The sequence below is a fragment of the Merops nubicus genome, unplaced genomic scaffold, assembly GCF_000691845.1.
Source record: "Merops nubicus isolate BGI_N331 unplaced genomic scaffold, ASM69184v1 scaffold19929, whole genome shotgun sequence".
Classification (NCBI taxonomy): Eukaryota; Metazoa; Chordata; class Aves; order Coraciiformes; family Meropidae; genus Merops; species Merops nubicus.
This window is the reverse complement of record NW_008629187.1, coordinates 43,945-59,659: the sequence shown is the minus strand read 5'-3', so window position 1 is coordinate 59,659 and position 15,715 is coordinate 43,945. Positions and strand designations below refer to the sequence as shown.

The following is a 15,715-nucleotide window of genomic DNA, read 5'->3' as shown; positions in this document are numbered from 1 at the left end:
CTGAATTCTGAGTTGCTTTTAGTAAATTCCATGGATACTTGGTAGCTTGCCTGGCGATGTCTGTACTGCACAGCAGTTGTGGCTCTCAGTGGAGTAATGAAGTGACCCAAGGTGGCTAGGTCCTTCAGTCACTGGTACAGCCACTGAAATTGTGACCTTGCATTTGATGTGTTCTGTATGTCAGTGGAAGGACTTTGATGATATGGACCTGGGTTTTTCTGAATTTAATTATTTTTCTTTTTAAAATTTCTCACAGCATCCTTTAAACTGGGCTTCTGGCATAGTCTGTGATTCCAGAAACCCTGCTAATAATATCTGGCTAGTAGCAATACTTTCTTAAAAGAAATACTGGCATAATACTTGTATAATATCACAGACATGACTTACTATGATGGGAAGTTGCAAAATCATGTTAATCCTTAATAAAAACAGTATATAAATTTCCTAGCTTCCTATATTCTTCCTCATGGGAAAAATGAACTTATTAAGGATGCCTTCTGTAATAAACCTTTCGAATGTTTTCTGTGAATTGGTATAATTAGATATTTGTATTAAAAGATAGCTTTAAAAATTACCTTTTAAAATTTGGAAATTGCATTCTAAAATGAGTAATAGCTTCATTCATTTGATTTTTTACACTCATTATGCAATCCTTTTCTTAGTAAATTCAGCAGTGGTAATTGATCATTGCCAACTAGATATTGCACTACAATGGAAACTTGCGCTCAAATTACAATTGAAGGAAAAAGAATATGAGACTGGGGGTAACTAAGAGGGTTGCTGCTATTCTAGGTAGAGAGATTGGATTTACTTTTCCCAGGTTAGAGGGGGAAGAAATCTACACCAGAAAAAAAGCTTAATTACTTCCCTTCTGAAACAACACTATGGGAAAATTTTCATTTTATTCTTCTGTAGTTACAGGTTTCCATTTTCTCAGGCTGGGTGTCTGGGTTGCAGCTTAACCTTAAATGAAAAATAGAAAATTAATATTTTTTTTCTACATTTACACTAATATAGTTTTAACAGAGACTATGTGTTCACCACTGAGCTTGGAAAAAAAGTATGTCTGGGGGAAAAGAAAAAGAACATACATTAGCACACCCCAAAATAAACAATAAGCAGTCTGGGAAAGCCACTTGTGCTTTTTCTACATGATCCCTTTGCATGTTGTATATTGTAGTTTTATAGATGAGAGACTCTTCAGATGTCTTTAGCTGTGTTCATTGGCAGGCACACTTAGAGGTTCCCACAGCTTTCAGCTAGTGTGCACCACCAACTGCTTGTTTCTTGGATATTACAGGATGCATGTGGAAGAAACATGTTATGTTACATGTTATGTTATGATATTTTAATTTTTTTTCTTTTAAAGTATTTAAGTAACGTGAACTTTTTGACACGAGATCACTTGTAGACCTTAGCCTGTGATACGATGTTTCTCAGAGAAAAATCAGTTTCTCGTTCTTTGTCTTCACTTCGTATCCTTTTTTGTTCTCATTATATCTCTCCATGACAAGGAATAAATGTTGAAGACATTTAGAAGACGCTTATCAGTTGTTAAAATAATTTTTATGCTGCCTCCAGGTGTAGTCCTTTAAAACATACTTGATGAGACTATGCCTATGTAGTTCAACATTGCTTTTATGTTAATTCATAAATGTGACTATATTAATACTAGCTTTGAAGATAGTCCACATTTAACTCCAAGAAAAAAAAAATGGTCCAGAATAGCTCACTTGGAAGGGATCAGCAGCAACCATCTAGTCCAACTGCAACAGCTAGCCTCAGTTTCTTTTAATCCAAATTTAAGTGGTTGTGCTTGTGCTCATCTAGGAATATATATGTATGGATTAGGGCAAGGACATGAGCTGTGATTATACCTCTGTATTTTTGTACACTGTACACTGTAAATAGCACACAGAAGAAAATAATATTTTGAATGCAGAAAGCAAACTTGGGATAGCATAACTCTGGATGTGTGAGAGGTAGCTGACCACCACGACAGTGCACTGTAGGATATGTGGGAAGAGCCATGTCTGTGCTGCATGGCATCCTCAGTGGCGGTTGTGGCTGCAGGCTAGGTTACCGCTTTGGTCATTGTCGGTTAATCATGTGTTTATTTTCACATCTTAAAAGTTCAACTCCCATCTTGACAGTTTCAGTGAATATTCTTCTAGTATAACTTAAAATACTTGTGTGCCATTTTTTTAACAAGGAAGTGCATGTGCTAAATGGTTGTGATTTAAGAGTATTGTCTTTACCCTCCACACTGCTGTGAAATCCATCGATTAATTTCCAGTTCATTATTCTTCTTCACTTTTGACATCTTTTTTTAAGCATATCTGTCCTTAGTGCATTTATTCATTTTCCTTTACATAGTGGATTTTGAACTCAGAGGTAGAATACTGCACTGTAATAACTATTTATATAGCAGTATAGAATTGACTCTTTTTTATTAACTCTGTAAGTAATTTTCTAAATTCTGGTACTTTCCGTAACAGCACTTTGAAGGGACATGTTGCTCTTGGTAGGTTCTTCCAGCTGTGCACCACTGACATGAATAATATAAAAATATTATCACAATAGTTTTGTGATGTTCCAGTACAGTTTTCTGACTGATGCCTAAGTTTCTGATGCTGCCTCTTCTGTTGTCTTAGGGCATTTCTCTGTGTACACTAAATTTACATTTTTGTTTAAATACAGCTATATTTCCTGGGTGTTATTTTTTGTTTGAAATTAAAAATCTTGGATATCAAATTAAATTATAGCTGATACATTAATTCTTCCGTTCACAAAACATTCTCATCATCAGGGAACATTCAGAGCATGCAGAAAGGTGAGTAACAGAACCCTCACCAAAGCTAAGTGATGAAGGTGTAGATTGAAGGGTTTCTGCTACAGTAATTTTCTGCTGCAGATTAGAAGTTGAATATGTACTATTCGAAGTGTAATATTAAAAAAAGTGAACAAGGTTCCTTAGCAAATCACAAAAAGATATCTTAAGCACAAGTGCACGATCAGCAGCGTTTGCTGTTAGTGCTTCTATTCTTCCTCCTATGAAATAATTATGTAGAGGACAGCCCTCAAGCAAACTAGATTCTGTTTAAGAAACTGCTGAAAGCAGGCCAGAATGATGAAACTCTGAATCGATCAAACATTTTCAAGTGTATTGCATTCATTTAAAATTTTCGCTGCCAAGCTTCAAGGCTTACCTCGGGAATATTTAATCAAATGGTGTTGTTTTTACTGGATGTGACTTGGCTTAATTTTGTTCCAGTAATCAGTAAGAATAATAACCAAAATACCTTATGCAGCAGATTTGCCTCCTTTGGTCTTTGCTTTATGTGAGAAATCTGGCAGCATCTTTCATGCTCCAGATTGTCTTTTATATGAAGATTCAAAAGGCGAGAATCATTAATCATAAAGACTCTAGACTTATCAGGTCTTACTTTATTGTAATATTATTCCTGGGAATCTTTAAGCAAAACCTGGAATTTGGGTTTGTGTTTGTGGTAATTGTTAAAGGCTGTACTGTGGAAGAGCCACTGCAGCAGATCACTAACTAAATGTAGAAACTGCTGAAGTAGAAGACCAGTGCCTTTAGGAAAGAAATGAATGCTTCAAGGCTGAGGCTCTGAAACATTGGAAATGTCTGTTGTTGCTCTTTTGCAGTTATTTACATTATGAATACTGTATTTTACAGCAATTACAGTTTGTAGAGTCCTTCAAATTTAAAAAGTGCCTAACTCAAAAAAAGAAAAAGATAAAAAATCAAGGTCATGAGCTTCTGCTTTAGGGTAACTAACTTTATATAGATTTTTTCTATAAGTATATATGTATTCTCAAATGACATTTTTGTTTACTTTTCTCCTGTTCTCACTGATTCATAACTGAGCTGTTTTATTCTTAAAACTGAAAAATTACTTAATTTCTACTTTATGTAAATGGAAAAAATTGAAATCATTTTAATTTTGATCCATCCTGATCAAAATAAGCAAATAAGGAAACCTGATGAGAGATTCCTGTGCTCTGTTTCTCTCTCCATTGCAGTTAACTCAAAGTTGTAAGCATTTTAATTTCATTTTATTCTGTCAGTGCACAGAAACTCCTAGTTTGATTTTGGATGAGCATTGTACTGGTTTTTGTGGATGAAGATAAAGCCAGGATTCTGCTTTAACTCAGGCAGCAACTCGTTCATTTTTCAGTGAGAATTATACAGTTCTCTTTCTAGAACACTCTTCTCTTCCAAAGTAAATTTATAAATCTTTACTTTTGACCATTTCTTTCTTCTGTTGTGGAATTTATATATACATTTATTTAGCATTTGAACTTAACATTCCATATGCTATGGATTTATATCCTGTATTTTAAAAGGTCTTGTATACAGATGTTGCACAGAGAGTCCTCCTGCTGATGTGTTGCTTAAGTCGTCAAGGTTCTGGTAGACACCACTGTGACAACCTTCAGGAGAAGGATTTGTGAAATGTATATGAAAGTGGGGTATTTATGGGAGCATCTCCAGAAGATTAACAGAGAAAGGGAGTAGTTAGATGGGATTTCATTTCAGGAAAATACTGAAAACCAAGAAAACAGTTCAGCAGCAAGTGTGGAGGTGTCATACTGGCCTCTTTACAGCCTTTCCACGTATCTGTTACACTGTGATATAAAGGTGTAGATTTACAAGTCAGCCATTGTTTCCCTTAATTCCTTCATCCAGCCTTGATGATGATAGTTACCTCTGGAGCAGTAAAATCTTGTGTCAGATCTTGTGCAGCATGGGCTGCAGCATTCCACAGCAAGAGAGATGGCATTGGTATCAAGCAGCTTGTGAGATCTAATTTTGCACCAGTTGATTGAACATTCACTGTCTATCTACCCAATTTATAATTAAACTTTCTTCTGGCAGGTGTTTTGAAATCAGGATATAGTTTCATGGTCTGTAGCAGTAGGTGAAGGTCCCCTAAAATAGCAGGGCCCAGGTGGCCCGTTGCCAAACATGTAGTCTGGAAGCAACAAGACTGCTTTCTGACTAAACATGTAGATGGTGGATCTCTTAACTTCTGGCAATACATGTTGCTGGCTGATTCATCTCTCCTTAATATCTATGCATGTGTTTATGTTCAGCCAAACCTTGCGTAACACTGCCCTTTGTAGCTGAGGTATCCATTGCTACTGTGGTAGCCTCAGGGTCATTTGTTAGGGCACTGCCTTCAGAGCCTATTATTTCAGGTGCCGAGGAAATGTTTACTGCCTGGGATTAGCCCACAATATCACACTGATTCCTACACGGATATTCTGAAGGTTTTGTGAGTCATCCTGTGTCTGCATGAGCATGCAGTCCCAGCTTTTTGCTGGTTGCACTGGCATGGAAAGGAATAGGGAAATTAGGATCAAGTGAGATAAATTTTGTTCTGAGATCTGCTACTGTTTTTTTCAGAATCAAAATTACTGTTACAAGGCTCCTATCTGCATCTTTTTTCCCGTGAGTATACAGCCAGTAGCAAACCCAACGGATCCATTTCTTATGGACAGGTCTGTGATCGTTTCTATCAGCTGTAGCCAGTACCAGTCAAGCTGCATACAGAGCAGGAAATGGTTGGTTAAATGTGTCAACAGTATACAGTAATTCAGAGACAAGCAGCCAAGTTCTCCTTTTGTACACTGCAAAATATTTCCGTGAATGACTCAGGCTAGTGGAGTGGTAAAAGCCCTGGGATGCACTGCCAGAAATCTGAGCAGCAATGTAGCTGTAACTAGTCAGGGCAGTGTGCAGCTGTACACTGGGGGTGATGGGAGAAAGGCCTGGCAGTCTCAGGTGTGGTCAAATCATGGTGGTTCTTTAAATTCCTTCCATATATTATATCAGTGCTCATACAGTTTACAACCAGGTTCTTATGAATTCAACGACAAAAAGAGTTTAAATGGGTTTTCAAGTTCATACTTACGGGTAGGAACTTCTAAAAAATATAAGCATTGCTCTGTAATTGTTAATTTAAAGTTTATATATTAATAAATACTTCATGTTGATCTTCTTTTGTTCGGATTTAAAATCTGAGTGAATATCTCTCTGTGCACAGGTTTTACTCTGTGAGAGTGTTTATCCACAGCTTATGTGGTTAAAAAACCCAAGTAATTTTTTCCAATGCCTATGCATCTCAACTGTCCTGATAATTGTATAATTTGTTTAGTCACCTTAAATTTGTTTCAAGTCAGAAATGATGTCAGCAGTTTGAATCCATAATTGTACATTGTTTCCATTTTGTTTCTAGGATTTCGTTTGCCAAATGCTATAATTGCAAAAGATAAAAAATCAGTGTGTGATTTTCAAGGCTGAACCCTTTGCCATTTCCTAAAGCAAGAAGTGATTTTAAGAGTAAGTGCTTGTTGTTACAAGCACTTCATATCTTTCAGTTTGCTGAATTCCACTATGCCAGTCAGTTCTTGAGTCAAGATTTTATGGTATATAATTGTAATTATTTGAATTATACCTCAACATAATTGCTGCCTTTTTTTTTTAAATCCTCTCTAGAACTTTCATAAGTCTATTCAACAATAAGATCTTGGCCTCACTAGAAATATCTGTTACACTTTTGTAGTGATCCATTTCCTTCAAAATTCTGTTCTACAGGTTATTTCTACCTTTTTCTTTTTTCCTGTGTACTGTAGAAACTATTGTTCTTTTGACCTGGCCCATTGTGATGACTTGCTGCTGTTCCACCAGAGATAAGCACCTTCTCCAACGTCTTGCTATTACCATGATCAAATTAAACTTAAAGCAGGTATTCTCAAACTAGCTGTGAAGTTTGCTGTTTCTATTCCAAACCCAAAAAAGATCTTATGCTCTCATAGTGTGTCTATAATATTACTTGATCTAACAAAATATTGTTTTCCTTACAGACCCTGGCTAAACGAATCTTCTTTTCTTAAAGTCATCTGGGAATCTTCCTTTGCTCAGAGTATTTTTTTCTGCTTACTGATGCTCAGATCACATGGTACTCTAGATTTTAGTGCAAGGACCCTATAGCTCCAGAGCTCCCCTGCTAAAAATTTCCAATTTACAGTTGTAATTTTCAATTTAGAATGCATTCTTATATGCAGTTTTAAGAGGCCACTTGTCTTGCTGTGTTTAGGGATATGGAAAGAAGAGACCATGTGAGTCTCCTGATTCTCTGATACTTGACTCATAAGTAGATTAGAAGAAAAAATGGGATCTGTTAATATTGGTGATTTCTACAGTGAAATTAAACTTGAACTTGATCCTATTCTGTGGCAAGCTTGCCACCGTGTTTAATATCAGGCCCTTTAATACTGGAGTGAGTTGTTTACAGAGAAAATTGGCAATGGTGCATTCATGTTCATTAACAGAGAGACAGAGATATTTTTTAATTATACAGAAGAGGAACAGGAAATTATCAAAAGCTTGTTGATTTGGTGGTTATGGTACTGAGATATGTCACATGAGGGCCAGCAGAATAATGCCATGCCGGTTATGCTGATCTGTGTCAGAAGCTGGTGTTCAATTAAACTTTTGTATATTACATACTTAAGTGTCTTCTGTTTAGGGGAGTTTTTAATCGTATTTTTCCTCTTTTTTGAACAGAACACTTCTGTATTATGTATATATTGATCTCTGTTCACCTGTGGCTCTTTTGATCTTTTCTTTTCCCCCATGGCCTACTTGTATTTACTCATTGCAAACATAATCCATATGTTCTCTTAAAGCATACAAACACTTTGGATGATGTCTGTAGTACGGCTTGTTAAAAAGGCTTCTATTACAATCCATTTATTGCATTACCTTTTAATACCAGCTGAGAAAATTAGCCTCTATGATTTTTGTCTAATTTCAGTCACACTAGTATAATTTCATGGAAGCAAAGTCTGTTACCAGAAAAGCCACACACTCACAAGCTGTTCTAATAATTACTTTTATTCTTACAGCTGTTGAAATCTGTTTTCTGCTTTAGAACACTGAGTTTGTCATAATCACAGGATGTTCCCTCATTAGCATTCTAGAAATTGAGCACTTCATTGATGACAATTTTCACTTCACAGCTTTAAAACTGATGGTTTTGAATGTATAGAGAAAATGCTTTTTTTTTTTCTTCAAAGTGTAGAAAGAAAAGCAAACTAGAAAAAAACCCTAAGACACAAATCTAGTTAGCTTATTTGTCAATTCATCAAGCTTCGTTGAAAGTAAATTTTCATCTGTTTGTCAGGTTTACTCCTTTTGAAATTGTACTTGTTTTAAAAATAAGATGGCTTTTTCCTGGTTGTATTCCCATATGTATAGCACATTCCTCAAGTTTCAAATGTAAGTTGTGTTTGAGTTGGGATGAAAGTAGTTCTATACCTCTGTCCTTACTTGGTCACAATTCACATGGAAAGTGATACGGTTTTATCGAAGTACAAATTGCAGGGTTGGCAACTGCAATTTTACACAGGATTAACACTTTTTACATAGGTGTGATTTCAGACAAGGCTGTATTTATTTTCTTTCCATCTTTGTATGAATTCCACTTCCTTTGCTCAAACTCAGTTGTGAATTTCTGCATAGAGAAAATTGATGGCAGCAGCCCAACATTTATATCATATTGTGTATTAATGATCTGTGTGCATGATGACATAAAATCTAATAAATACACACCTTTTAATTTTAGTTTTGCAAGAAATACAGTAAATGTACAGATAGTTATGCTTTTATTGTTAGGACGCCTCACATGTCACACCTACTGTGTTTAGTAGAACATACAAGTGCAGAAAAATTCTATGAATGAGTACAGATAATTAAAACTAGCCTTCTAGCAGTATTTTTCATGGTTGTATTTATAAAAGTTTCTATTTTTCTTTAATGTGAACTCCCTGTTTTTAATATTAAAAATACTGAATCAACCTCTTGCTAATATAATGAACACACCCATAATGTGGTTCAATAGAGAAAAACAACAGAAAAAAACAGTTTAAGAATGTCTTGAAACTTTTTTGCAAAGACACACAAACATGTACACAATTTTTACTTGCATACTTGAAATGTATTTTTTCAGTATAGTGTTTGTAGAGCCTATACATATACAAGATACATGGAAATTCTAAGTTCTATAGTAAAAAAGGCTGAGTTAATTTGAAGTTACTCTGCTGGTGGCAGAGCTCCTTACTAAACCTTGTAGAAATTTAAAAAAAAAAAAAAAAAAATTGAGAATGTTTTTAGAATTTATTATGAGTCTAGGCTCAATAATGTCCTGAAGCAAGCATTCTGTATTTTTCTCCCATTCATAAATAGATGATTCTTTTGTTAGGGAAGAGGAGATCTTTTTGTTCCCATGTGTATCAACAGTGGCTAAGTCAACCCATGAGTCCTTTTTAAAGCTAGGCAGTGGTTATCTTGGTTTGATTAATAAAAGCAGTGCTTGCTATTAAAAAGATTATGTGCTTCAGCTGTTTATCAGAAGGATAAGCAAAGTTATCAATTCCAGCTATAACCAACTTGCAAATGAATAATCAGGGTCCTCATTTTCTTTTACTAGTTTTAGCATTAACTTGATGTGGTGCAAAGAATAATACCATTTACTGCAGCAGCAGCTGATTTTAGCAAGGATTAACTCTTAAAAGATCAACTGTGATTTTGGCCTGAAAGCATTTCCATTCTGCAAGTTAACCTAAGAACTTTATTTGAAGCATAGAAAGATATGATCAGAACACAAGCTGACAACAAAAAGCTAAAGGCCTTGTGGTGAGACTGGTTAGGGATTTTCATACCAGCAAGATAGAAGTGCAGATCAGTTCCTGGCGTGAAAAATTATCAGTCTTAGATACCAAAGAGAGGCAAAAAGAAGTCCAGAAAAAAGACTTGTTTAGTACAGGGAAGTAAAAAAACTAATATGAAACAAAAAAATAGACTCTTGTGCAGAGTGTAAATCATGGAGGATGGTGACACTGAGAATAAGGATCCTGGATTTTCTCTGATAAAACACAGAAGACTGGAATGAAGATAAAAAATGAGAATATGTTAATATAATGAAATATGTTAATCAAAACTTGTAACAATGTGTATTATGGATGAAAGAAGTATTTACAGGTGTACAAATAGTCAAGTGAAATATGTTATATTTCCACTTCTTCAATATTTATATCCATACTTTAGCCATGAGCTGTGGAACTTTATAAATTCTGTTTGAATGTGTGTGCCTGTGTGCCTTTCCTTGGATATCAGCTGTACTCTTGCTGAAGCAGCTTGTTTCATGGATTCTTACATTAAAGATTCAGCACTTGTTTGGTTCTTCCAGTTCAATGGAGAATTGAGAAACACTAGTTTGAGATTCAGTTTTTGAATCAAGAAGAAGTTTATTTTCTGTTTTCTCCCAAATCCGGTGATACTAGTGGTTGATCTTGTTTAGATCTCTTGACTTGAGTCATCTTGGCTTAGCGTCCACAAAAATTTTTTCTTTCTGACAGCTTCGTTTTTCTATTAGAAGGAAGCTGGCTTCTGAAGTCTTCATTACAGAAGATGACATGTTCATTAAAGGCTTTCAAAATCCCTGCATTAGCTTTTTGCTGGACTTGATCAATGGGCAATCAGTCTAGTGACATAAAATTCAAAGGAGATATTCCTAGTAGTTTTTGGCAGTCTGGAGATCCACTGTGGAGCCACCTTATTACCTCTAGTCATTTCAGTGTGTTGAGCCTTGTTCCTAGATGTGAGAAGCTGTAATAAGTGGAGCCTGAAGGCTGATTGTACTTAGGCAAGGCAGGATCCTGAACACCACACTATTATGTTGCCAATTCAGTGTCAACCTTCGTCAGTTTTTGAGGTTTTTGAGCACAGATGGATTTCTGAGTCAATGTGGAATGTAGATCTGTTGAATGTGTGAATGTGTTCAGTTTTTGTAGTTGACTTTGTAATGGAGAAGGTGAATGAGTGAGAATGGCCCCCTAAATCTTGTCGGCAAGCAGTGCATCAGTGAGCAGCTCATCTTCACTGATGTTGTCCATCTTCCATCAATCACTACTGGAACAGGCACTGCTTTCCTTTCCTACTATATTGATACGTACGAAGTGTCTATAACTGTAGTTACTAAATAATTTTGAATTTGTAAAGCTCTGGTATTTCTGTTGCATTGCATTGTCCATGCAACTTGCTCTGTTGTGTCCTTCGTTATGTGATTATCTGCAGTCAAGCCATGGTGTGAGCTGTCTGGTCCAACTGGCCTTTCCTGACCTCGGTGTCCTCTCCAGAGCCTTGGGTGCTGCTGACAGCTGCATCTTGTTAGCAATTGCAGTGTGTTAGTTGCCTCCTTGGAGTGCATCATCTGGTGCAGTTTCACCTGAAATGGATCCCCTTTGTGTGCTCCAAGACTGGAACAGTAAGTGAGGCTGTTGGAGAGATTCACTTCAGAAGTGCCTTTGTGATTTAAAATAAGTTAACAATGTAGACACAGTCTGTGCACCCTCAGTTTCAGCAGTGAGGCACAAGGAGAGGCTGTACTTTTTCTGCTTTCTCCTGGCTGGTAGGGCAACTCATGTTTCCCAGAAAAGTCCTTGCGTGAGAACAGCTGCCATGCACTGGGGGTCAGCGAGGCACTGCAACTTCTGGGGAACAAAGGGGTGGTAGTGGATGTTTGCGTCATGTCTTCCATATCCTCTTCTTTCTGAAGAAACTGTGGTTTTGCAAATATAAAATGAACATTACATTTTGCACTGGTTTTCTTTTGGCACTAGCTTATATTCTGTTGCAAAGTCAAGAACAGTGCAAATGAGCTTCAAGAGCTTTTTCTTATGAAATCTTCCAGAAGTGTTCCGCGTAGTTTGAAGTAGAAAACAGAATTGGAATCTCATGTAGTATCAAAGCAAACAAGACTGAAAGGAGGCCCAGAAACTCCCTGCACTTTACCTGCTGCTCAAAACAATATTGACTTGTCGACATGGTGTTCTTAACTGTCTTATTCCACCTGATCTTTCTTGCAGGAGTTTCAGTGACAGAGATTTCTTGATATCTGCAAATATTGTACAGCATTACTTCACTACCCTTGAAGTTATACCTGTTCCTCCCTAGTAACCAGGATATTGCTTGTTGCAAATTAAGTCCATGACTTTTTTCTTCTCCAGTCTAGGCACAGAAACAATTACTCTTTGGGCTCTTTCAGAAGCCTTTTATGTATACTATGACTGTTTATACATTTAAGTAATTCTTGAAAAATTATTGTTCAGAGAACCCATTCTAAACTTATGTAGTCAGAAGACTCATACTCACAGTCTTGGAATCATTGTGTTGATGTTTCAGGCTTCCCACACGGTCTTACAAAGCTTTGCTTCTTCCTTCTTAGGAAAAGTTTTATTTTTCAAGGGACATCATTGCTAGGATATTCTAAAACTACCATGAATGTTTTGTAATAACGGATAAAACATGCATACTCCCAAATATATGTATTTTCCCAGAGGAATGAAAAACATTTTGTAACTTTGGATGTTTAGTTTCACAATGAGGTGAGCTCAGAGAAATTCTGTCTTACAGCAAGAGGAATATGAAGAAAAATGCCGACCCAGTTGGTTTTAGGTGAGCGTTATATGTTATTTCTTGTGGTGGTGGTGTTCTAATGCCCCAGCCAAGGCCTCAAAACTTTTTGTACCACTGACTCTACTATGAAGGCAAAGCAGCCTGCCCAGATGATCCTTTCATTAGAAGTTTTGACAAGACTGTAGGTGATTGAAGCAAGTGTTTGGATAAATCAGGAAGCAAACACATTTTGGCGGGTAGCTTACCCATCTCAGGAAACCCTTACCAGCTGTCTACCTGATACCAGATACAGAGATATGCAGAAAGACCCCAACTAACAGAAGTTTTAGGTTGTTTAAATGTAAAGTAGTTAGGAAGGAGTGTACTGATGAATACACAAATGAACAGTTTAACAGAACAAAAAGGACAAGTTGTCCTTCTCTTGCATAGACAAGTCCAAGAGTTAAAGGCAAAACATAATAATAAGTTTTTTGTTTTGTTTTAGAACGTCAAGCGTGTACATCTATGGCTGGCTCCAGTGTCCTTCCCTCCAACGTGGCTGGTATCAGCAAAGAGCTGATCGAACTGCAGCATCTCATCCAGTTCCCAGAGGAGGTTGCCAGCATTCTGACTGAGCAGGAGCAGGAACTCTACCGGAAAGTCTTACCCATTGACTACCTCTGCTTTTTAACCAGGGATTTGGGGAGTGCTGAATGTCAAAGCAAGCTGCCATCTATTAAAGCATCCATATCTGCTACTATTCTTTCTTCCCCCAATGGTGAACATAATGCTATAGAAGATCTTGTGACAAGGTTTAATGAGGTAAGGCAAAACTTTTTAATACTTTTCATAGGGGTTATTACCTGACTTGTGGATTAGTTATTTTCTTTATCTGAGAGAGCTGAAATTAGCTGTAATGCCAAATTTTATAATGTAAGTTGAGATGACCACCAGATTTAGCTAAATAACTTCCCCTGAATTTAATAGGAGTTATGTGAATGATTTGCTCAGTGAGTTTAGAAAACGGCAGCCTCAGTTTTTCTTGCAGTTGTAAAGTAAACAGGAAGAAAAAAAATTATAGACTTATTTCTTTGTATTTATACTGACAGTATGGGGTATACTTTCTGTCAGTTTATTATTCTGTTCAGAAGTTGGAGTTCTGTTTATTTGGTTTGGATTTTTGTAGACTAAGCATGATCTTAGGAGTCAGCACAGACGTATTATAAACTAGAAGTTTATTCTGTATAATACAACTACCCTAATCTGCACTATTTATTTATTTATTTAATCACTGTGTGTGTCTTGAATGTTGTTATTCAAAGAAGTGTTATTTGCCATGTCACATTTCCATAAGACAAGTCATGATTTCTTCACTAAGATTTTGCTTTAGTTTTAGTAAGATGATCTTCTGATGAATTTAATACAAAATTGAGAAAGGATTGGGAAAACTAAAAAAAAATCCACCCCAAAATTCCAACCCAACCAACAACAAAAAAAAAACACTAAATAAAACTTCATTTTTTAGCTGCAGAAAATTTTCTTTGTTCCTTTTTTGTATGTGAGCCATAGGAAATGTTAGCAGTTTCTAGATTCATAGAAGTGGAATAAAATGAACATACTCTTGACTTATGTTATTTTAGTTTATTACCCACTGCATTGTTATGCTTTAATAAGAGATGAAAATTGTGCAGATATCAAAAAGGCATCACAAAATCAAGTAGATAGAGTAGAATGTATATTAACTCCCAGTGAATTTCCTGCTTCCTGGGCAAATAAGAATCAGTGACTGAATTTTTAATATGTTTTGAAGTGTTCCTATTTCTTGCATGTTATTGAGATTTGGGAGCTAAAACAGTGTAAATATGTTGACTTCTCTCAGCTAAATCTATTATGGGAACATAAATAAAAGTTGCAGCTACAATATTCAGCCTTTAGACAGAGCCTAAAAATTGTTTAAATTAGCTCTAGTTCTTGTATTTAGGAAAAAGTGTGGCTGTTGCATAGCTGGAGAGGAATCTAGCGGCTGACCTAGCTAGGGTCCTCCTTCCTGTGCTGCTCCTCTTACCAGATCACCAGAGTGAGGGCGGTGGGAAAAAGGTGAAGTGATCAATGCCTAGTGCCACCTGGTGAGGCACAATGCCAGAGCAGTTTGTTAGGAGGCTTTGCAGTTGGGTGTACAAAATAGATTGACCATCATGCATTATGATGCTGAACAGTCACAGAATTGAAGAGTGAGTAGGTGGTGAAGAAGTGTCAGAAATGACTGAGACTGTTCCATGTCAATGAGAATTTTCACATGAATGTTGGCTTTCGGTAAAATAGCCAACATCATCTTTTAGTGTTAGAGGTTTGTGGCTTTGCAATTCTTCTAGTCTACCACTACTTGTTTGATGATGTTACAGGATGGTGTTTCATATAATTTGAATTGATTTCTGAATACCCAGTGCATAGATTATGTAATATTTAGTGCAATAGGTTATTTTAAGTGTAATCTGGAGTAACTTTTTTTTCAGCATAGATGTTATATGTTTAAATGGAGTTATTGAACATTATTTACTGCTTGTAATAAATGACTGTTTTGCTATCTGCTTTGTCTTATGATGGAGTATATCAGTTGCCATAGCCAATCACAAGCATGAACTTTCCAAATGTATTTAGTTTATAAATGGCAGGAAAATTCTTTTGCAGAGAGTCATGCTTTTGTTGGCAAAAGACAGTGAGCACTTGCTGATTTTTTTGGCATTGCCTATAGAAAAACTGAAGTGTATTTATAATGTGGGAGCCAGAATGACTTTGAGGATGACAGGCTTCTGATATGTAAGAGGAAAACAAAAAATCATTTCATACCATTGTTCTGTTAAATGAGCAATTATAGTATACAGAAGATTTTTCATAAAGCAGTGTGCTCTTTAGCAATTTAATATTTTCTGATGCTTACTACGTATTCATGAGGAACTATGACACTTGTTTAACATGACAGTCAATAATTGCTGTTTTGTGGCACAAAAGAAGTTCTTTAAGAGAAAAAAACGCTGGCATTTTAATGGAAGCTTAGATTGAATGAGGGCTGCAGGAATATTCTTAATTAATAAAAATAATGAAGACTAAAATATTTTCAAATTATTAAAGTATATCTTAAAATGTGAAAAGACAGTTTGAAAAATAAGGGAAAAAAAATTGAATTTATTGAAGTAAATGTTGCTATTAATTACTGTTTAAATTCTAGTA

At 36.0% G+C, this 15,715-nt stretch overlaps 1 protein-coding gene across 1 annotated transcript in view; it reads left to right on the top strand.

Annotated features, from left to right (window-relative positions):
* Window positions 1-12,992: 12,992 nt before the first annotated feature.
* PLCE1 (phospholipase C, epsilon 1) overlaps window positions 12,993-15,715 on the top strand; it is a gene marked incomplete at both ends in the record, with an annotated part of 46,477 nt that continues 43,754 nt past the window's right edge. Inside the window, one exon of the mRNA XM_008946925.1 lies at window positions 12,993-13,309. Within this exon, the coding sequence (XP_008945173.1) occupies window positions 12,993-13,309 (317 nt within the window). The remainder of the gene's footprint in view (window positions 13,310-15,715) is intronic.